Source organism: Protopterus annectens, chromosome 4.part0, assembly GCF_019279795.1.
Source record: "Protopterus annectens isolate FY-2018-M chromosome 4.part0, PAN1.0, whole genome shotgun sequence".
Lineage (NCBI taxonomy): Eukaryota > Metazoa > Chordata > Ceratodontiformes > Protopteridae > Protopterus > Protopterus annectens.
Window position 1 is genome coordinate 588,878,772 of NC_056733.1, and position 23,896 is coordinate 588,902,667.

At 40.5% G+C, this 23,896-nt stretch overlaps 1 protein-coding gene across 1 annotated transcript in view; it reads left to right on the top strand.

The window, feature by feature from the left end:
- DHX37 (DEAH-box helicase 37) overlaps positions 1–23,896 on the top strand; it is a 1,097,190-nt gene that overhangs the window by 586,092 nt on the left and 487,202 nt on the right. The window contains exons 18-19 of the mRNA XM_044068525.1: positions 10,035–10,141; positions 17,077–17,265. Coding sequence (XP_043924460.1) covers positions 10,035–10,141; positions 17,077–17,265 — 296 coding nt within the window. The remainder of the gene's footprint in view (positions 1–10,034; positions 10,142–17,076; positions 17,266–23,896) is intronic.

A 23,896-nucleotide genomic window follows, 5' to 3' on the forward strand; every position in this document is an offset into this window, starting at 1 on the left:
TCTAAACTTGCTCTCAGTGCAGATGTGCACCCCAACCCTGCCCCCACAATCACCAACATCTCCACAAACCCCCTTCCAACGAATTCCCTCATCACCCACATCACAAGCAACAAAAACTCAAATGGACCTCCTCATTATGTCTCTTAACATCAGAAGCATCTGTAATAAAATTCAAGACCTCCATGCCTACATAAGCCTCTACTCCCCTGACATCCTTATCCTAACCGAATCGTGGCTCAAACCTCACATCAAAAGTGAGGAAATACTTCCACCTGGATACAATATCCTCTGTAAGGACAGACTATCCAGAAAAGGAGGAGGTATGGCACTGTTGTACAAACACTACCTCAATATCCAAATTCTCACTAATTCAGCTCCCCAGTTTGACAAGGAAGAAATACTTTACACCGCCCTCAAATTAAACCCTAACAAATCAATCAACATTATAGGGTGCTATTTCTCACCAGGCCAAAATACACCTCCCTCTTGAAAACCTACTAGACTGGGCCAGTCTCTCCCTACCCCAAGAAACGATCATCCTCAGGGATTTTAACATCATTTGGCTATCCTGCAACAGCAAACACCCAGCCCTCCGCCTAAATCTCCATGGTTTCTGTCAGCTAATACAAACTCCCACAAGGATCAATAAAACCCCCAATAACCACACCATTCTTGACTGGGTCTTAGTTAAGAAAGCCCCCCACACCTACCTAGCAGGCTGTTTACCTGACTCCCTCAGTGATCATTCCCCAACCTTCCTACTAAAAAATCACATAAATGATTGCAAACCCACTAGCCACAGACTTATTCGCAACAAAGCTAATTTTAACCCCAACTCTTTCACCTCCTCTCTCCAGAAAGTAAATTGGTCACCTCTAAAGTACCTCAACCTAGATGAAGCAGTCCATTTCTTAAACAGTACCTTCCTCAACATCCTTAACTCCCATGCCCCCCTGAGAAACACCAGAATCAGAACTAAGAGCTCCCCATGGCTACAAAAAACCACCAGGGACCTTATGAAAACCAGGGATAAAACATGGGAACGCTGGCACATAACTAAAAACCCCTCAGATAGGCAAACCTTCCTTGAGCTACGTAACAAGGTCAAAAAGCAAGTAAAAGCAGACAAAGCCCTTTTCTATTAGATGTCCCTAAACTCCTCCCAAAACAGCTCCAAACAATTCTGGTCCACAGTTAACTCTATACTCTGCCCAGGAAAAGTAAGCACCTCCCTACCAACCGCCCCTTTCTCCACCAGTAGCATTGCTGATTCCTTCAATAAACACTTCACAGAATCCGTTCTATCCCTAACAAAAAAACACTTCCCTACACTAATTCCCCACTCACCCAAACCAAAACCACCCTTCCCTACCTTTTTTCTCTCCACAGTACCCACCACCCACGTAAAGACTCTTGACAAAACTAAAATCCACAAAACTAGCAGCTGACTACCTGCCCGCTGAATACCTAAAGATAGCAGCTGATGTCCTAGCTTATCCTATTAACTTATTAATCAAATGCTCCATATCTGAATCCTATGTACCCATGCTATGGAAAATATCACACATCATTCCCCTCCACGGAGGTGGCCCCTCCTCTGATCTCTCCAACTACCACCCCATTGCCATCCTCTCCTCCCTCTCCAAGATATTCGAAAAATGCATCAACTCACAGGTCTCCAAATTCCTCCTTAACAATAACCTCCTCTCCAGTACCCAGCATGGTTTCAGACCAGACCACAGCATGACAACTGCTCTCCTCTCCTTCACCAACACTATTCTCCATCACAAAAACAATGGCCTTCTTTCCTCTGCTGTATTTTTGGATCTGTCTAAAGTCTTTGACATTGTGTCACACAGTCTACTACTCTCTGCTCCATCCAACCTCTCTTTCACCAGACCATTCACAAACTGGTTCCACGGCTATCTACAAGGCCACCAGCAGTCAGTCATCTGGGACAACAAGCAACCCCCTTGCTTCCCTGTTACTCTCCAGGTTCCCTAAGGCTCCATCCTTGGACCCCCACTTTTCTCCCTTTTCACCAACAACCTGCACACTGCCACCAAACGTGCCTCCCTCATACAGTATGCAGATGATTCCACCCTCATTTGCTCAGCCCCAACTCTAACAGAACTCCAACAGATCACCCAAGAATCTCTCTCTTCAGTTGAAAGCTGACTATCTAATGCCCAGCTTCTCCTCAGTCCAATTAAAACCAAACTCCTCATCTTCCAATCCTCCAAGTCTACCCCAAGCACCCCACAATTCACGATTCAAGCCAAGGATAATACCTCCATTTCACCAACTGACCACACAAAACTACTTGGTGTACAGATAGACGATCTCAAATTTGACACCCACATATCACTAACAATAAAACAAAAAGTTCACAAAAAAAGTGGGTGCCTTGTATAGAAGCTGCCAATACCTCACCAAACCAGCAAGAATCTCTATCACCAATTCTCAACTAATCTCCACCCTACTCTACATATCACCCATACCTACTAATCTTAGACAGCCAGACCTACACAAACTTGAAGCCTGCTACAATAAAACCACAAAATTTGCCACTGGTGCCTCCTACCGCAGCCACCATTGTGTCTCCCTTAGAAACCTTGACTGGCTTGAAGTCCCACAACTCCTACACCAAACTGAACTCACCTTTGCTCATAAACTAGTAAACCACCCTCTTCGAATTCCATTGCCCCATACAATTCTCAAACCCTACCACTCTTCTAGACCACTATGCTCCTGCAACAAAAATCTACTCCAGGTCACCAAAGCCAAAAACTCAGCAGGTGAAGCACTTTTCATGCACTATATCCAAGCTCTGGAACAACCTTCCCATTACCATAACTACCCTTCCTTCCTGCAGTTTTTTAAAGACTTCACTTAAATCTCACCTGATTTCTCACTGGCTTTGTCCTTGTCCAAACCTTGACTAATAACCCCCCCCCTTCAACCCTTCTCTCCTTTTCCAGATTTAAATAGAGTATCCTGTCTATCACTATAAAACTGAACTGAAGATTACTCACTGCTTGTTAATCCTTCCAGGATTTAGTTATCATTTAGTCTGTTATTATTGTTACCTAGTCACTGTCTAGAAAATTTGTAGCTCTGTGTTTTACTTCTTATTTCTCAATGTTTGTAATTAGAGCTTACTACTCAGTTGTACCAATTTTGCTCCTGTATTACTCCATGTCATGATCACTTCTACTGTATACATACCTTTATTGTTATTGTTTTCTCCTCTACCATGTCATTCTGTGGAGCTTTTCTCCCCGGGCCTCCGCTGAAAAAGGATCTGTGTCCAGTCGGAATTTCCCGGTAAACAAATGTAAATAAATAATAAATAAATCTTTTAAGACACAGCAACTGCTTTACAACAGTCACCATAAATTAATGCAATGGTTGCCTCATTTTAAGAGTGTATAGTAGTTATGAACTTGGTGTTCAGATTTGTGTGGTTGGTGTCAACATGTTACTGTAAAAGCTGGTACTAGTGCAAAGGGTATTATAGTCTTCCCTTGAAAGTGTTGTGGTGCATGAATTTAAAGTAGTTTTAGACCAGATGTACTCATTTTTGTAAGGTAGGACTGTCAGAGTGAGGTGGGTGAAATCCTGGGACATTAGGGTACATATTTCTGTCCCTAAGTGTTTCAGTTGAAGCCTATATGTTCTTCGTGTTTCACTGTTGTAGTCATTACATTTGGGTAATCTGCTGGCAGGTTGCCCTCAGTCAGCCTGATTAACAAAGTCGTGGGTCCTGCGTCAGTTGCTGTCCCTTTTTCCATGACGTCAGGTCATCAGGGGTATAAAACATGCAGCTGACGCCATTACATCAGTCTTTCTTGACGTGCGGTGCCCGAAGCAGAAGCAGTTCGCAAGTGCCAGTCGGCCGACTCCTGAAATTTTCGTTTTCGAGTTTCAAAACCGAAGTCTTCAACTTAAAGCTAAGTACCCCGTTGGGGAAACATTTTCTTGCTCCTTACTGATGTCAGTAAAAGTTAATTGCATTACTTGTGGAAAGCAAATGCCTCATAAAGATTTTAATTTGTACTGTATTCCTTGCCTAGGCCCTGACCACGACGTACCTTGCTGTCGATTTTGTGCTGTATTTAATCAGCGCACTATCCATAATCGGTACATTTTTGCCTCTAAATATTTCGGTTTTCTGTTTAATTATCCAGAAATGATGTCGGTTAGCCATCAGACTACCGGAATTCTGAAAAAACGCAAAGAAAAAGACAGGCTGTCGAGGTCCAAAACTGCCGACGACGCTTCTCCTAAGCCAGTTGCCAGTTCGCTGGTACTCAGTGAGGCGCTTTCGCAGCCCCTGATACCAGCTACTTCTGACTCACAGGCCTCCACTGAGACCCAATGCCGCGAGATGCTTCAACTATGGAACCCGCGGATGTCTCTGCATTGGACGAGTCCGGAGCCACTGTGCAGGCACTGGCTTCTGAGGGTGTATTCAGGCCTACGGACTTGCATATTAAACCGACTATTCTATGTCTAAAAAAAACGACATGTTCAGGCCCCTATGCCTAAAAAACAAATGATCAAAATGGCTAAAGATCTTCTTGCTCTAATCAGGGGTAGTCAACCCCCCCCCCCTTTTAAGAGGTCTAGGGCTGAGTTTGACTATGAATCTCCTGATCAGGACTCTTGTTTCTTCTAATTCTTCCAATGACCTGGATTTGTCCATACCGACTTATGAGGATTCTGATGCTGGGTCTATACTTAGAAGGCATGCTTGGCGTAAGGAGCAATCTCTGCCTGATCATGTTAAAGCAAAATTGTTGGATGCTCCTTTAAATCAGGACTGCCTGTTTGACAATAAGGCTGAAGAAGTTCTAAAAAAGATGCAAGATAAAGCTAAATCTATGCAAACTGTAAAAGATTTCTTACAAGTGCAGCCTCCAAGATTTAGTAGGCACTGGCCTACTAAGAATTGGTCCTTTCCAGCTCCTTCAAGATCCTCTCAAGCCAAACCCAGACACACCAAAAGCACCAGGTTTCAGTCCCAAGGGACTCTCAGAACCAAGCAATGGGGGGCCTCCACTTCCAAATCTGGAAATAACAAAACATCCCCCTATGGTAAACAGTCTCAATGACTTTCCTTTAAAATGACCAAGCACTTAACTTTTAGCCACCCCTTTGCGGGGAAGGATTGCTCTTCATGCACAAAACTGGGAACTCATAGCCCAGGACAAATGGGTTTTAAATGTAGTGTCCCAGGGATAGATACAAATTTCATTTCCACACGTTGCCAACACCAAATGGGTGGCCAGACATGCCCCCAAATCAGTGGGCAGAGGCTCAGAAACAAGTACTTTCTCTCATAAACATGGGGGATATTCAATCGGTACCAGAAGAGGAAAAGGGACAAGGTTTCTATTCCTGGCTTTTCCTGGTACCCAGAAAAGACAAATCATGGCATCCAATTCTGGACCTGTCTACTCTAAACACCTTTCTGGACATTCCAAAGTTCAAGATGCTGACTCTTCATCAATTACTTCCCATGCTAGGCAAAAGATGCCTGGTTGGCAACTCTAGATTTAAAAGAAGCTTACCTGCATATCTCAATCAGGGAATCTTGCAGAAGATACCTACGCTTCAAAGCAGGCTACTTGCATTATCAGTTCTCTGCACTGCCCTTTGGCTTGTCTACTGCACCCAGGGTATTCACAAAGTGCCTGGCTCCATTAATTGCATTTTGCAGGCAAAGAAATATTCAAATATATCCATACCTGGACGATTGTCTAATTCAGGCAGAAAACCAGGCCATACTTCTAAATCACCTGGCGTTTGTAAAAAGGGTTCTAACTTGTCTAGGGTACACCATAAATGAAAAGAAATCACAACTGGTACCCCTTCAACAAATTACATTCCTGGGTGCAAGCTTGAATACAACTGCCCTGATGGCTTTCCTCACGCCAGAAAAGCAAATTCATTTGATGACTTACTTCAAACAAGTGGCCACAAAAAAGCTGCTATCTGCAAGACAAATACTGCAAGCCTTGGGGTTCATGGCCTCTTGCTTTCTTCTAATTCCATATGCAAGACTGCATAGGAGGAAACTTCAGTGGTACTTAAAAAGTCTATGGAGTCAACATTGTCACAGCCTGGAAACAATGATTCCTATCATACCTTGCCTATGCCTGAGTTCCTATGGTGGACAGAGGCCTGCCACCAAAACAAGGGGCTGCCATTCACATTACCCCCTGTCGCCCAAACCCTAACTACAGACGCATCAGACTACGCATGGGGGGGGGGGCTCACCTGGCAGGGAAGTGCATTCAGGGCAAATGGAACCCAAATCAAATGCACCTACATATCAATCAAAAAGAAATGTTAGCTGTACAGAATGCTCTGCCAGCCTTCAAGGACTACATTCATCCAGGACAATTAATGGTAAAGACGGACAACACCACGGTTATGTGGTACATAAACAAGCAGGGGAGTACACATTCCTACCCCCGCTGCATACTAGCCATGTCATTGTGGAACACGGCCTTGAGGTACCAAGTGCAACTACAAGCTCAATTCCTGCCAGGAAAACTGAATGCACTGGCAGACGGACTAAGCCGAAATCTCATGGACCCACACGAGTGGAAACTGGATCCACGGATTTTCAACATGTTGACAAGCAAATGGGGGAGCCCAGACATAATTTATTTGCCTCCCATCAGAACTACCAGTTGGACAAATTTTGTACAAGGACACCTCACAAAAAAGCCTGGAAAGTGGATGCTCTGTCCTTCAGTTGGAAAAACCTATCAGTCTACGCCTTTCCCCCTCTGCCTCTGCTCTCCAAAGTTCTGCTAAGTCAAACAGGACAAACCAAAAATGATTTTGATTGCTCCAGACAAACTGGCCACTCCAACACTGGTACCCACTCCTGCGCAGTGTGTCACAAATATCTCCATGGCACCTGCCTCAGACACCTTCCTTGCTGTCTCAGCAGGAGAACCAAATTCTGCACCATCAGCTCCCCAACATTGAACCTTGCAGCTTGGCTGATCACTTAAATTCAGCCTTAGCATCCCTCAGGAAACCTGTGATGGATGTCATCTTGGGAGTCGAGAAGACCTCGTACTAGAAAATCTTATGCTGACAAATGGAAAAGATTCTGTGCCTGGAACCAATCTTTAGGGATGAGCACAGCAGTGCCCAATTTACCACAGATTGTGCAATACTTAACTGAGATGCTTCACAAGGGCCTATCTTTTTCCTCTATTAAAATCCATGCTTCAGCTGTTTTAGCTCACTGTAACACAGAACCACCCCTCTTGTCTCATCCCCTGCTCAAGCAGTATCTCAGAGGGGCAAAGAACTTGAGACCACCCAGGAAAGCTCCTACCCCTGCCTGGGACCTTAACTTTGTTTTGGAAAAGCTCACTTTACCTCCTTTTGAGACAGCTGCTACTGCAGACTTAAAATTTCTTTCTTGGAAAACAGCCTTCCTATTGGCAATCACTTCAGCTAGAAGGATATCTGAATTACAGGCCCTTATGGCAGTGGAGCCTTTCATCATCTTTCATGCGGACAGGGTATCTCTGAGGACCAGTCCATCCTTCATGCCTAAGGTGGTTTCCAGTGTGGCTCTTAACCAATCCATTCATTTGCCAACCTTCTACTCCAATCCACAGAACAAAGGGGAACGGATTCTGCATTCCTTGGATGTGCACAGACAACTTAGATTCTACTTGGACAGAACTAAATTTCGAATAAAATCTGAACAATTGCTAGTGGCATTTGCTGCTGGGGCAGAGGGGACGGCTATTTTGAAACAAACCATTTCTAAATGGATAAGCCATTGCATTCATTTCTGCTATAAGCACCGTGGAAAACCTATCCCCCAGGGGATCAGATCTCATTCCACCAGGACTGCATCTACTTCTGCAGCCTTTGTCAGAGGTGTTCCTACCAGAGATATTCTATAAGCTGCTACCTGGAGTTCAGTGCATACTTTTACCAAGCATTATCATTTACCAATTTTCTCTAAATCCAGAACTGGTTTTGCCACTGCTGTCTTGCAGGGCCTTATAGCTGGTCCTAATACTGTATAAATCCATCCTCCCAACCATAGCTTTGGGAATCTACCCAAATGTAATGACTGCAACAGTGAAACACGAAGAACATAGTACAGTTGTGTACACTTACTATAAATGTAGATGTTCGAGTGTATTCACTGTTGCATTTCTGAGTACCCTCCCTCCAGCCCCCTGTTTTTCTCTTACTATATCTCTATTTTCTTTTATTATGCTTAATAGCCTTTTTGGTGTATTTGCTTTTGGGTGGAGGTATATTTTTGTGTTTTTAATTTTATTTGCTCCCCATTCAGGGGGCACCTGACATCTGGGTCAAGAAAAACTGATGTAATGGCATTGGCTGCATGTTTTATACTCCTGACGACCTGACGTCATAGAAGAAGGGACAGCAACCGATGCAGGACCCAAGACTTTGTTAATCAGGCCGACTGAGGGCAGCCTGCCAGCAGATTACCCAAATGTAATGATTGCAACAGTGAATACACTCGAACTACATTTATGGTAAGTGTACAGAACTGTACTTTGTGTGTGTCTGTTGTTGGTTATAGTCCAAGGTTGCAGTGTTCACTTGCTACATGGTCATGAGGCTGATCATCTTTATGTATCTCTATATATATATATATATATATATATATATATATATATATATATATATATACACACACGTACATACACTGTCAGTTGTAGCATTTTTAGTGTCTTCCCTTGTGTCTTTGTGGACTTGGAGAAAGCATATGACAGGGTGCCTAGAGTGGAGTTGTGGTATTGTATGAGGAAGTCGGGAGTGTCAGAGAAGTATGTAAGAGTGACAGGATATGTACGAGGGTAATGTGACAGTGGTGAGGTCTGCGGTGGGAGTGACAGATGCTTTTAAGGTGGAGGTGGGGTTACATCAAGGCTCAGCTCTGAGCCTTTTCTTATTTGCAGTGGTGATGGACAGGTTGACAGACGAGATCAGACAGGAGTCCCGTGGACTATGATGTTTGCAGATGACATTGTGATCTGTAGTGAGAGTAGGAAACAGGTGGAGGAGATGTGCTCTAGAGAGAACAGGAATGAAGGTCAGCAGGACTAAGACAGAATGTATGTGTGTGAATGAGAGGGAGGATAGAGGAATGGTGAGGATGCAGGGAGTAGACATGGCGAAGGTGGATGAGTTTAAATACTTGGGATCAACAGTCCAGAGTAATGATGAGTGTGGAAGAGAGGTGAAGAAGAGAGAGTACAGGCAGGATGGAGTGGGTGGAGAAGAGTGTCAGGAGTGATTTGTGACAGACGAGTACCAGTAAGAGTGAAAGGGAAGGTCTACAAGAGGTTAGTGAGACCAGCTATGTTATATGGGTTGGAGACAGTGGCATTGACAAAAAGTCAGGAGTCCGAGCTTGATGTGGCACAGTTGAAGATGTTAAGATTTGCACTGGGTGTGGACAGGATTAGGAATAAGTATATTAGAGGGTCAGCCCAGGTTGGAAGGTTTGGAGACAAAGCCAGAGAGGCAAGATTATGTTGGTTTGGACATGTGCTGAGGAGGGATGTAGAGTATATTGGGAAAAAGATGCTAAGGATGAAGCTGCCAGGTAACAGGAAAAGAGGAAGGCCTAAGATAAGGTTTATGGATGTGGTGAGAGAGGACATGCAGGTAGTTGGTGTGAGAGAGCAAAATGCAGAGGACAGGAAGAAATGGAAACAGTTGATCCGCTGTGGCAACCCCTAACTGGAGCAGCCGAAAGAAGAATGCTTATAGCCATTCACAGACAGCCTGTGTATCAACCATGCTAGATACATATTTATCTTTTTAAATATCAGACAGATAGTTTGACTTTGTACATGAGCCACTTGAGTACTCCTTGTCAGAATTTTACAAAAGTTTGATTTAAGATAATGTGATATTATACTTTATATGTAGAAAGTTAGATTTTTAACTTAAACAAGTAATACTTTAAGAGCTTTTTCAATGCTTTTTCTTCTTTTTATTAGGTTGTTAATTTTCCTTTCCCCACACCACCACCTACAGAGGCACTCATAGCTGCTGAAGAATTGCTCATATCACTCGGGGCTCTAGAGAAGCCCCCAAAACAGGGAAGGTGAGTATATTTTTAGTTGTTTTTTTTTATTGCATAGCTCACAGAAAGATGTTTTAAAGATCCTATTACACAATTAGAGAATGTTGCTCTTTGCTCATTGATTTTTGAGTGTAATTACTTGTGTAATATGCAGTTTTTCTGAGTTTCAAGTTTTACCTAGCTTATCAAAAAAAAGTATATGTTGTACATGTGAGCTGTGTGATTTTAGTCACTGCAGTCTTGTAGCTATATGTAAGTTGATTTTTGGGTTCTAATCCACATAGTAGGTTTCATGTATAGTTCCTCTTCTCCTTTATTTTTGATGAGTATGTTACCCCTGAAGTGACATTTATCGTGCTGGAAATTGTTAAAATGGTTTGCTTGTTTTTTTTTTTTGTTTTTTTTTTGATAAGATATTTTGTTTTTATTTGATTTATATTTTAGGTAAAGTCCTTTATCAGTTTGACAGGTGCAGGAGAAAGGTGTTTTTTTTTTGGTATCACATAGCTCTTACTGAACTTAACACCTGGGTTCTGCTGGAAGTGTTAGGTTCCTTTTTTAATCTTGCAACACTGGACATGGTAGTCTTTGGTATTTATTGGAGTATCCTATGGGACTAATATGGTCTGATTCAGTTGAGTGGGGGATAAAACAGTGCCAGCAGTGAGACAGGGAATTATCATAGTTATCCCATAATGAAAAATATGAGATGGTTAATAATATGGCTGAGGCTGTATCTAATTATAGGACAGCAAAGGGATCCAAGGACAAAGAAAAATGTAAGACAACAAATCCGTAACAGTACAGTAAAAGTCCCTTATATGTCCAACTAGAATACTTTAGTGTAATGTAATGCTAATGGACACCAGCAAGGATACTAGGTGTGCCATTCATGATAACTTGATAATATTATTGAGATATACATGAGTGAAAGCAGGTGACCATTTAAGGACCCTTCAGATAGTGTTAGGTGCTATAAATGAGCTAAAGTAACTGACCAGTTAAAAAACCTTCAGGTAGTTTTGGGTGTTCTGAAGTGCAGTTAGAGGCAATGAAAATAAAGGGTATGAGAAGATAATGTAATTTGTTCTGAAGAGTGAAAGCCAAAGTATTGAAAAAAAGAAAAACATGAGGAGGCAAGACAAGACATGGTCGTTACAAATATCCAGAGTTACACTAGTGTAACATTTGAAGCCTTAATAGGCCCTGCAGTTGTTGCAGGTAGTCATTTAACAGCTGTGCCCCGTTTCAGCATCCTCCACGTAATTTCTGATGTGCTCACGTGGACCTTTTTAAGGAATATGTTATTGACCGTTAACTTACATAGTGCATTTCAGGATTCAGCCACTCTCTCTGAATTTAAATACTTTGTATTCATGCTGCTTGTTCCCTTCTGTACTTTCTTTTTAATGCAAACTCATCATTCTTCCTTTGCAGTACTGTTTGTCTCCTTTCCTTTCTTTTGGGAAAGATAACCCAAACTTTAACCCTCCCACTTTATTCTAGCCCATCTGTCTTTTAATTTTGTCTTTTATTCTTTACTCCACCTGCTGATATCTTTGTCTGTACACATTTCCTGGAACTACATTCAGTAGTTTAGATGAAAAATGAATGGATAGAGTAATTTATTTATCTTTGTAGGTACATAACTCATCGTTTAATGTTAGCTCTGTGCGATTTATGAATGGGCTCATGATTTTTTTCAAGTAATTTTCCTCATTTATGCCTCAGAAATGGACTATATTTACTACTTCCAAAAATGTTTTGCATTGGACTACCTGTTTAGCGTCATCATTATATGTTCATTGGTAAGTACTAAGCTAGCTACCCTTGTAGGCCATTTTAAGCCTAGTCAAGCCAATTACGTAAGTATTGCAATAATATAATATAATAATATATCATATTAGTGTTATATTATGTATAATTTCATAATTATATGTAATTATATCATAGTTGCATAATTACATAACCAGTAATGTAAGTTTTACTGCTGTTTCTTTTGAGGGCAATGTTTGAGTCAAAACATTACCTTTTGCTTGATTTTTTTGTGCGATTAACACTTTTTCCTTTTTATTGTTTAGTCCCTGTGAACTCTCTCTCTCTCATCCCCATTCAGTTGTCTTCCCCAACAGTAATTTTGAGGCACCAAATCACGTCTTCATAGAATCACAACTGCTTCACCCAATGGGTTCCCTACTTCTATGTGCTTAGTTTCACTGTTTTAGATATTTATCAGTGTATATTTACATTGTTAAAAACATTCATTAATTTACTTTATTTTCCCTGCGATAGAAGATATATAGGTTTATAGTTGCTCTTACCCTGCCTCAGAACTTGGCTGCACACTAACATCAAATACTTCCTTTGGTCAGGATAGCTTTCCTTTTTAGTAGCTTATTAGACAGTACTGCAGTATATACCTAGTAACCCTACCAACCATGTTTTTGCAGTCTTGGTGGTATTTCTTTTGGCTGTGATGATATTTCACATGACTGCTGTGTTCTGTATTGTGTTCCCTTTCCTCATACTGCTGTGAAATCTGTCCCTTAATTACGTCTTACTAGTTTTTCCTGTCTCGCCATTTTTAATCTCCCCTTTTTCCATCTTGCAAAGAATGTTTAAGTCAATGAAAATTTTTTCTAAGTCTGTATTTTTCCTTCTTCCTTTTTACAATGTAAGAGAATTTGTTTTCTGATCTTTAGCTTCTTGCACTACTCACTTGTCAGTATCCACTGTCCACTGTTTAAACCACACTGTTTGTTACCTTGTTTTGGGGAGTGACATATGCCTCATCTTTTGCCTGTTTCCACAATCATTTATATGCTTTCTTTTTATTTCTTAGTATGAATTTCACATTTTTTTAATATAGTTCAGGCCATTTTGCTGTTTTATACCAGATTTGACAGTCTGCATTTTTAACTTATGCTAGCTAGATTGGAGATGACTTTACTAAATTTCCTTTAAATATTTTCTATTTATTTATTTAAATTTTTTTTTTTTTTTTAATAAGACAAGGTAAATCAAATATAATAAAGCTGGAAAATAATCACCTATACTGCTTGATTTTGTATACTTACAGATGTTACTCAAGGTCTTTAAAATGTATTTCATACGTCATTCATATAGTCATGAAATGTAAGTTTTTTATCTACTCAAGTTTAAGCTGTATAAAGAAAAAAAGTATGTTGTCTTGCTTCTAGATTGGGCCATCTGCAGTGTTGACTGTGCTGATACTCTAGGAAAGGGCTGTAGGTTCTTTTATATACCTGTTCATAGTGGCTGTGCTGAGGCTATTCTTCAAATACGCATGCAGAAATTCAATTTCATGTGCAGTTTAAAGAACAAGTAGTGTTCATTCAGGCTTTCGTAGTTCTTGGTGAATAATTTGTTGAAGGAGAAGCCAGACCCTCACCACCGTGGTAGGACTTCTATCATTCTCATGTATCCCTTGTTTTTCTTACCCATGTCTCCTGAACTGTAAAAGAGGAAGTAACCTCCTGTCTGATGGAGGAAGGCATACATGCTTGCTGTCCCACCCCCTAAGATAAGTCAACCAAGGTGATGAAGCCACTGAAAAAGCAACCAGAATTCTGACTGATGTTGGTCCTGTTCTTTGGAAAATATTTTTCTAAATGTGTCCTTGTCTCCTTTGACCCAACAGTCACATTTCTGACTGGTAATAGAGCTATCCAAGGGGAGTTCTTAGTTTTCCCCAACTTGCTGAGCAGTTACAAGAGACTGTTGGGTTCAGGATATAATCCTGGTAGGCCATCTCTTAACAGTTTTTAGAGCCTTCATTTGAAAGGGTGTTTCTGAATAACCATTCTCTGCTGCATAGCTCTTTGGACAGGCCCAGACTTGGCATCCCAAAAGGGCTGAAGGATTTGCCCATCCTTTACAACAGGATTAGTGGTTCTGCTAGCTGTATTTTATTGGTTCCAAACATACAAACTGCTCTTGCCCCTTACTGACGGCCTCCATTTAAATAAGCATATCCAGCATGTCAGATTCTTGATGATGACTCCAGGATGTGACACTCTTATTTCCATAAATTGCATGCATGGTACCACTGAATGTGGTGGGACATGTAGGTCCACATGGGGCATTCCTTTCGCTGACTGTTTGGTGGACACCACTTAGTGTTGTCTTTTTGATTTTTCTCTTCAGTTAGGTTGTTTAAGAAGGTATTGGCCTTGATAGCGATAGCTGAAGTCTTGCAAAAGAAGCTGTCCACATGTACCCATACATAGACATCTACCTACAGTTAGCCGTTTCAAGAAAAACTTCTTAGTCTTCCTTTTGTGGGTGTTCTTATGTTTGCAGTACCTTGGGAGATGAGGAGACTATAAGATTTTATAAGTCCTCTTTAATTCCATCTCAAAGCGTTGTCTTCATTGGTACAGGTCATGATACTCTCCTTTGTCATTCACTTCATCTAGCATAGTGATGCCCATGAAGTTATGACTTTGTCAACCTAGGTGAGGAATCAGGGCAATGCCAGACCCAAACCTTCTTCCACATTCTGGACCTGATGGCAACCTTCACAATGGGATTTGTGTGTCTGAGATTGCAGTGGTTACAGAGCCACCATGCACCTTATGGTTCTTGTCATGGTGCCAGAGCCCCTGTTGCTGGGCCCTAGAGCGTTATTTATTCACCAGGAAACCCCATGAGGCCCCTAGGTTCCTGAAGTCAATTCCATCTCAGTTTCTGATAACCTGCTTTGATTTCTGATTGGATAGATCATCTCATCTCAGCTCTTGCATAGTGCGAGGGGGGTGGTCTCCCTCAAAAGAGGGATCCACGTCAACCAGCTGCAGTTGTGAGAAGTCATTTCTTTCAAGTCCTTTGTATAAAAACTGTTATTTGGTCAAGAGCCAGTCCAGATAGTATGAAGACAAGCGAGGCGTTAGTGTTATGCCACCTTTTTGAAGTGATCGCTCACATCTAGCAGCAGACCATGAACAGAGGCTTCACATTCTCAATAATTCCCATCACAGATAAAGTGAACATGTTGGTGGATTCTCTGACCTGCTCCTTCTACAGATTGTAACATAAGTAACTGTTAGGGTATATACAAAAAGGATTATTATATTCCAGAACTAGTGTTGTATATGTCATGTACAACTGAAACTGAACCATATTCTGTTCATCTTTAGCAGGGCAGTGATTTAAGTACAATTCCAGTATAGGAGCAAATTGCAGTCATGAAGTACTCTACACCGAGGTTACAGTAAACATTGAAGACTACATTTTGTAACACTTTTTGTCACCTTAAAAACATGACCTCTTCCTTGATAAACTTCCCCATAACAGAAAGCACTTTTTTTTTTAGTCCATGACTTAAATGCCATCTCTGCTGACTTAGATTACTGCAAGTCATCCAGTAATCTGTCAGAAAAAAGTGCTGTACTTCATGACTTTTAACAATCACAGATATTGTAAAAATGCCAACAAGGAGAAAACCATATTGGATATCTTTGTGACAAGCATCCCTGCAAGTGTTGCTAAGCTAAAAATCATTCCATCTTTAGTGATTTTTTTTCAGTATCATTTATGATGCTGTGAGCAATCACCCTGCCACAACATATTGTAGAATGCTTAGCGGTTATCTGCAGTGTTGAATTCATCCTTATGAAGCAGAAATGTAGTGGAAATTTCTGTATTAAGCCTAAATGGCAGGGTTCTAAAATCAAGAAATTATTAAACCAAAAGAAGCTAAAATAAAGCCATCAGACTTTAACCCAGGCCAGTGCAGTAAGACTAAGGTTGTCTCCATCCTAGAAGTTGTCGTTAAAACTATCAAACATTCTTTTAAGCACAGTACACATCTGCTTCTTATTGCAGTTTCCAGAAAATTCTATTTCAGAGTCTGTTTTTGTCTTGTAGAATTGTCGCATGTCTCCACAATTTCCACCCCACCCCTTTTTTGTGCTTCACTGCTAGGGCACCCAAATGTTTCCAGCTCTGCATTTTCACCCCTCTTCACCTGTCTTGTTAAGTCACTTACGCTTCCTTAACAAGAAAATTGTGCCACAATTTGGGGTAAAGAAGAGAGTTGAAATTAAAAATAGTGTAAAATTATACTAGAAGATGGTAACTTAACGAAGACATAAGAGATGACTGAGAAATATTACAAATATAAACATAGGCTTGTCTAATTTGAGTTATTGCCCTAATTTTATGTTGCAGTGATTTATTTTACCTTTTTCAGACAACATAAATACACTATATTAGCAATGGTGTGTACATGCCAGGAGATAGGCATAAGAGGATCATAGGGAAGTACTCCAAACCAAGTCTTACATCTTCAATGTATGCAGTCATTCTCTTCTATGAATAACATTACTACACTGTCCCAAATGAGAGTGCTATTACCCTTCCCATCTGCAGTGGAATTAGTTATTTTACCCCTTATTTACTGTTTGTGATGTTAATTGTTGTCTGCAGACCAGTCTGGGCACTCATCTACCTCAGATGTGGAAGGAGGAATCTTAACCAGTGATCCCTTAGTGTTGTTTAGTGTCACAGTAATGCTCTCCACTACTCTGGAAAGCATTGTTTTTGTTTTAATGGATCTGGCTGTTTTTTTATGTTAAATGTGAACTTTATAAACTATGTACCATGTTTAAGGTGACGCAGTATTTTTATTCTGAATTTTGTTACAGTGCTTTGCAGCACTGCAGAATAAAACAGAAGTGGAAACCCTAATAAGGGGAAATGAAATTATATTCATAAAATGACCAGAAGATGTGCAGAAATTTAATTTCAGTAATAAGGAGGTTAATGCTTTCATGCTTTGTATTGCCACTGCCTGAATCTGTTATGCTATTTCAATTAAAATTTATGGACATGTATAAGAACTGTTTGTTGCCGTGTCAGTACAGATATCTTCATGATAACTAGTTCTGATGTAAAGCAATGTTTCTCTTTTTTCTATTTATTTTCCTTATCAGGTTAAAAGAATTAAAGAGAGCACAATTGAGCAGTCCTGTTACTCCTCTGGGCAGAGTCATGGCTGCTTTCCCTGTGGCCCCTCGCTATGCAAAAATGTTGGCATTAGGGAAACAGCATGATTGCTTGCCGTACATTATTACTATAGTATCAGCAATGACAGTACGTGAGATCTTCCAGGAGTTTGACAGGTATGTGATATTGTATCCGTTTGTAAGGTTTGTACTGTAAAACAGATTGTGAAATTATAAACAAGAGGAATGTGTTACACTTTTTAGGTTTTTATAGACTGCAACACATTTTTATACTGTGAATGTATGGGTGTCGGTGCTGAAGATTAGTTCCGTTTGTCATGTTGAAATAGTTCATTGCTTCTGCATTCTCCTTTTCTGTTATTTTCTTGTTAATTTTGCGTAAGACTTTTCTGACATTTGGTATTTAATTTACCGATCATCTTAAAGATCACTGCTGCAGTATTGTTCATCATCTGTTAGAATCAGCCAGAGATGGATATCTGCCCTTCACTCCTTACCTGCACAGCTTTTAGACTCTGTTTAAAGTCCTTCTCTTGCACATGACATTGGTACAACACACAACAGTTAAAATGGGGCGAAGTTGCACATTTTGTTTTTTTCCTGCATGGAGCAGTATGTCATTGGTCAATATATGCGTATACTCCTTCTAGATGACTTCCAGAGAAGTACTAAATAAGTAGTTTGGGAACTTTTTAAATCCCCAAATTGTGTTTGCTGTGTCCCTATTGTGTGTTCTAATTGCTGCTGTTAAAATTTTTATAGTGTGAGATATTGTGTCTGAGGTTCATGACATCATGAGGAAAAAACATTTACAAGAGTGCTTGCAGAAGGTAAATTCCATCTGACTGTTATGTGCAGTGCTGAAGGGTGAAGGAGATGCAAATCTCATATGAGTACTGTGCAGCTTTTGGTAAAAAGATATTACTTTACTGGGACTGTAATTTCAGGCCCTTTATGAATGCCAAAAGCTCTTGATACTAGAGTGAGGGCATCCTCCATTATCCCAGGAAGAGAGTCCTCAACTAAGCAGTCAAAAAAAAAAAAACTCAAAAAAGGAGTGCAAGGTGTGAGGCCTTGTCTCCATCTGTCTCATTTCTACCCAGAGGCAGAAGTTTGGATTGTATTCCTGATTTCCAGTCAGGACTCTTTAGAAGTTGTTGAGGAGGCATCCAGGCTGGACTCTTGTTTCAGTTGCCTGTGATGTGCATTCATCCTGCACAGATGTTATCCAAACAAGATGTACTGGTGGTTCTCACTCCACCAGTGGAGCAATTTTTCTAACTTACTGTCTAGATGGTCTTTAGTCAGAAGGCACAAGACCCTGCCTGAGTACCCTTTTTGAACAAATACTTACCCATTTGGAAGAGCCTCCACTGAAGCTGAAGAGCCTGGACCAGTAGCTATTCTTCCCCACCATTCCAGGAATGTGAGGATGCCTTTAGGAATGCATCCTTAGGACTGGACCCCAGCCTCTTACCTGATTTATTAAAGGCAGGCTTTACAGTATATATAACTGTTGTAAATGGCTATGCAAAAACTAATCACTGACCCAGCAATGGTATCACTTGATATTTCTTTGGATGTAAGTTTGTGTTATTGCCCTTAATGACAAGGAAAGAAGGACACTAGACTGTTTTGGAAAAGGAGTAAACATTTACTGCACTTAGCCGTAAGAGCAGTTGATTGCCAAACTGAGTGAATTTGCACTAGGGAGATATCTTTCGGCAAGTGAAATCCCTGGTGAGGCATTAAAAGACAGACTGTGGAGACCAGCCCAGGTGACTTTTAAGTTAGGGAAGACTCCATTAAATGTAGATGTTTTTGATACAAGCAGTAGAGGGAGGCAGTGGTAGGTATAATTATCCATAGGCATGCTTATCTTAGAATTCATTTCTTTCCAGGGGATGATAGGAGATTGTTATTAAACATCCCTTGGATAAAGAATAGTCCATCTAGAAGATCTTTTAAGAAGCAGGAAGAGAAAGAGGGAGGGAGACTTTGGAGACAAACAATTAGGTTTCCACCAGCTAGTTTCAAGATGTTATTCCACCAAGCTGTGGCCTGTCTACAGGAAACATTGAAGAATAGACCATTTCAGACAGCAGGTCTTTCAGAAGAAGCAAGCTTGGCGAGGTGCTATACACCATTAGGTAGGCATCAAGGTAGATAAGGTAAGCCTCTCCCTGCTTAGGATGGGTATGCCCAGTACCCTTGAGCTCACCTGGCAGTTAAAAATGAGTGAAATATAGAGTCTAGATTTAATTTAAAAAAGTGCATTGAATAAAAGCATTATATTGTATACACATTTGTATTAATTAAAAACATAAAGCATTTTAAGTTTGAGTTTCCGTATGTATTATTATAAAAGTGGCATTTTACATATAGTTGTTTTACAGCCTAGTTGTAATTGACTGGTGCATTAGTAGTTGATGATGTCTGTGATTTGTCATTGTTTATAATGGCATTTTCAGTTAACATTTATTTATTTGGCATTTGTTAATCGGGTTAGTCCAGCTGGGCTAAAAGCCCATTTTCTGTGGAGACATGAGGAGAAAAGCTCCAATGAAAACACTTTACAGTACAAATATTACAAGCACATATAGAGAATTATTATACATTAGTTCCAGAGATACAGATGATTATAATACAGAAGTATAGTACAATAATTTGATAAACAACTTTTTTTTAATTACATAGACAATGTAATTCAATTGGATTTTCCAAGAGAATGAGAAAGATTACACAGAGAAGAGACTAATTTGTATACGAGTAACAATATGTACATATGGTAGAGCAGTATAGCCTAGGGATTTATTCTCAGAGAGGGACTAAAGTTAAGGGGAGAAAAAAATAGGAGGTTTTGTAGATGAACGTCCATGAAGAAGGAGTGAAAAAACATACACTAGTGTAGTGGATTAGGTAGCAGCCTGACTGCGACAAGTCTTAGTGTTAAGAAGGTGAAGTTTTAGCTCCTTTATGAAGTGTTTAGGGTGAGGAATAGATCTTATGTGGATGGGGAGTCTTTTCCAAGCTTGGGCAATGGTGGATTTGTAGGGTAATTTACCGACAGTTTTGTTGGGTTTGTAGATATCCAGGAGTAATTGGTTGGAGGTGTGGAGGGTGTGTGTAGGGGTGTAAGAGGATACCAGGGAGGAGAGGGCTGGACAGGTGGATGGTTTGTATAATATACAGTGTATGGTTTGTAACTCTGAAACTCAGAGTTGTTGAGGGAATTCTAGCCATTAGAGAGCATTGAGTGCAAGGCAGTGGTGAGAGTTGTGATTAGAGTTAGTGGCAAATTTAGCTACCTGGTGGTAGGTTTGTTGGAGTTTTGACATGGTTGTAGCCTGTATACTAGTGAGGATTGGGGCAGCATAGAGGAGGTTGGGGAGGAGAAGAGCATGAGCCAGAGAGAGTCTGGCATTGGGAGTTAGAAATTTTCTGTTACAGTAAAGAAGACCTAGTTGTCGTTTTTTTTTTTTATACTTTGCAGGATATGTGCAGAACATTGCAGGACATGTATTATGAAGTCTCTTCTGCATTGAGACAAAAGTGCTTAATGTTTTCACTCACTAACTTACTGGCAGTCACTTAATTGAGAAATTCACAACTGAAGGCAGGCTGGATCATAGTTGCCTGAAACAGATTTTGAAGGAAAATTAAATGTGAGAATTATTTTTCATCTGAACAAGAAAAACACTTTTTATATGTCTTGCTCAGCTGAAGTAATTTTCACACATTTAATGAGCCTAACTGGCACACAGTTCTGCATATCCAGTACTGTGATTAAGTTACAGAGAAACAAAAGTGATGATTGTGGTCTTTCAAGCACTGTAGCATTGAATAGGACAAGGCAGCCTACGCAAGTAGTATCATAGATGTGTCTAACTACACAGCTAACTTATCACTACCGATTAATAAAGTATTCAAGTGTTTCTTTATTAGAATTTTTTTTGTTTTGTTTTTACTTTTTGAAAAAGGTCCTACATCTCACATTGGAAACCTTTGCCTGTTCCTGGAACATTAATTTTATGGTAGAAAAACTAGCCATAGCCCCTTTCAAAACCCATTGCTTCAGCAAAGTTCTTGTAATGGAAAACTTTAGAACTTTAGTTGTGGTAGCCATTTCATTTGCCAAAAGGATACCTGAACTAAAGCTGCTGTGTGTAAAGCTCCCCTAGTTACTTCATAAGGACAAGTTCAAGCTTACAATACAGCTCATATCCTAGGCACTTTGCATAAAAATAAAACAAAACCACCTTCAAGTAGTTAGTAAAACAACAGTTAATAAAATGAAGGCCAAAATATTACGTATAGCGAGTGTTAACATTAAGTGGTCGGGCCAAACAAACCTGGTTATTGATGAACTACAAAGAGCAACTGCATGCATGTATTAGAATCGAGTTAACAAAAATGACTCAAACGTTTATTGTTTTAGGGACAGCTTTAATCTGCTTGGCTTCAAGGACTGTCAACCATTCTGGTAGCAAATTCCAACGACACACTCCATGAAATAAGGGAGACTAAATTCCAGAGATGTTCAGGCATGTGTTTGGAATTGCCAACAACCCTGCAGTGGCCTAGTGAAGGGGACAGTAGGGCTGATACCAGGTCAGCAGCTGTCTGATGTAGGGGAGACCCAAATCATGCATGACCAAATATGCTGTGACCACATCTTTAAAGACAGCATGAGCTCTAACTAGTAGCCACTCCAAATTAACAAGAACTGGCTTAATGTTGTGTTACTGAGACAGAGACACCCCTGCAAGGAGACAAGATGTGGACTTTTATACAAGCTGCAGACAGTCCAGTCCCAACTCTCTCAGTCCCCGGGTACAAGGTGTTACAGACGTAGTGTGCGGAGAATACTTTGCAAGTGCAATTACATGGAGCTCTGCAGGTGGGATAAGTTGCTATATAAGGGCAATACTTTTAAAGAGATTTGGTGACCGCAAAACCCATACTTCAAGGGTCAGCTTGTTATCAAAATCAACAACTGAATTTCACAACTATAGGTAGTTTGGGGACAAAACCATAGCAGAGTAATTTCATAACTTGGCATGAATAGCCATGGCAGCGATGTTTCAGACAGTGATTTGCAACTGAATGCTCACCATCCAGTCTTGGACACATTCCACATGTCAAGCTAGCTTGTTTTAGGGATTTCTGAAATAATGCGCCTTAAACATGATTCCCATTTTAGCTGTCTTGGTGGTACAGGGTGAGCTAGATTCCAGTGGGCGGGAGAATAGTAGCCCAGATGTAAATTTTTGTTTGAACCATGACTCTGAAAGTTGTGGCCAAAAATTGTCTGTGGACCAAATTGCTTAAATGATTAAGAAAGAGTGATATATAGAGAGATGTGAATGCCCTCAGCGTAGCGGTGTTGTTGTAAAACTCTCCCTTATATAATGTTTCCATAAGGAAACATAAACACTAAACAACAGATCTAAAATAAAATACTGTGGAACTCCACAGCTGAGAGCAGACAGAGGATGAAGTAGCTCTTTGAACTACTTTCTGCATTTGTCCAAACAGGAGTTAGGCCAGTCCAAGGCAACCTCTGTTATACCAAGGTAATGGGTGGAGTATACCCAAAAGAATCCCATAGTTGATTAAGTCAAGTTCTGATAGTCATACATGACCAAAACTGAATAATGGCTTTCCTTGACATAAGGAGATCACTGATGACACTATTCAGGGTCAAAATGGAATGGATCAAAGAGATTATCAGTGTTAAGATGTAAATTCAGTTGTGCAAACACCACGTTTTGTAAAACATTGCTAATAAATGGTAGAGTAAGCCTTAGAACTAATCCCATATTCACAATTAAGGTGACATTGAATCATGCTATCCATCTACCCATATTCTGTCCCAGTCCCCAACAAAGGATGGGGAGATATTGGTCATTGCATATGTTTGCACTGGTAGATGAAATTTGTAGAGAAAAAATATAGGTCTAGTTAGCGTTTTTTAATCATTTCTACTTGGCTGTCCAGGCAAACTCTATTAGAATGGCTCTGTAATTAGTCTTATTTTGTTATGAAAATTATGGAAGAGCTTTGCCAGAATGGAGAAGGTCTCGCTCTTATATAGCAGTAGCTGCCTTCTTAAAGAATGTCTCAACACAGACCATTTGTGGGACAGCCAGCAGGACCACCAGCCACAGGTTTTCCAAGCATTACAGTTTAGATTTTCAGTCCAAGAGCAAGGCAGGCTTCACCATTGCTGTTCTGCATAGCATGCTTTGACCACTACCCTTTCCATGCCCTTTTGTCTGAATAGGGCAGCGAGATAGCAGACTGTTTTCTTTAGTACTTTACCTGCTGGTAATACAACATTAAAGGGAATAAAGTCAAGGAAAGCAGCAGGCTCAGATCAGGTCAGAGCAGATATGATAAAGATGCTGTGTGAGATAGGGGAGAAATGGCTTCTGAGGGTCCTCATAGCAGTGTGGAGAGAAAGGCATACCCCAGATGATTGGAAAATAAGCATACTAGTGCCACTGTTCAAGAACAAAGGGGATATTTACAACTGTGGGCAGTACAGAGGTCCCTGACTCCTGTCACATTGCATGAAAGTTCTGGAGAAGGGTACTCAGAGTAGTAGAAACTAAGGTGGGAGATTAGCAGTTTGGATTCAGATCAGGATGCAGCATAACTGACCTGATGTTTTCACTGAGGCAGGTAGTTGAGAAGAAGCTAGAAATGAGGAAACTGGGCATTCCTAGACTTGGAGAAAGCACATGACAGGGTCCCAAGAAAGCTGATTTGGGCAGTACTCCGG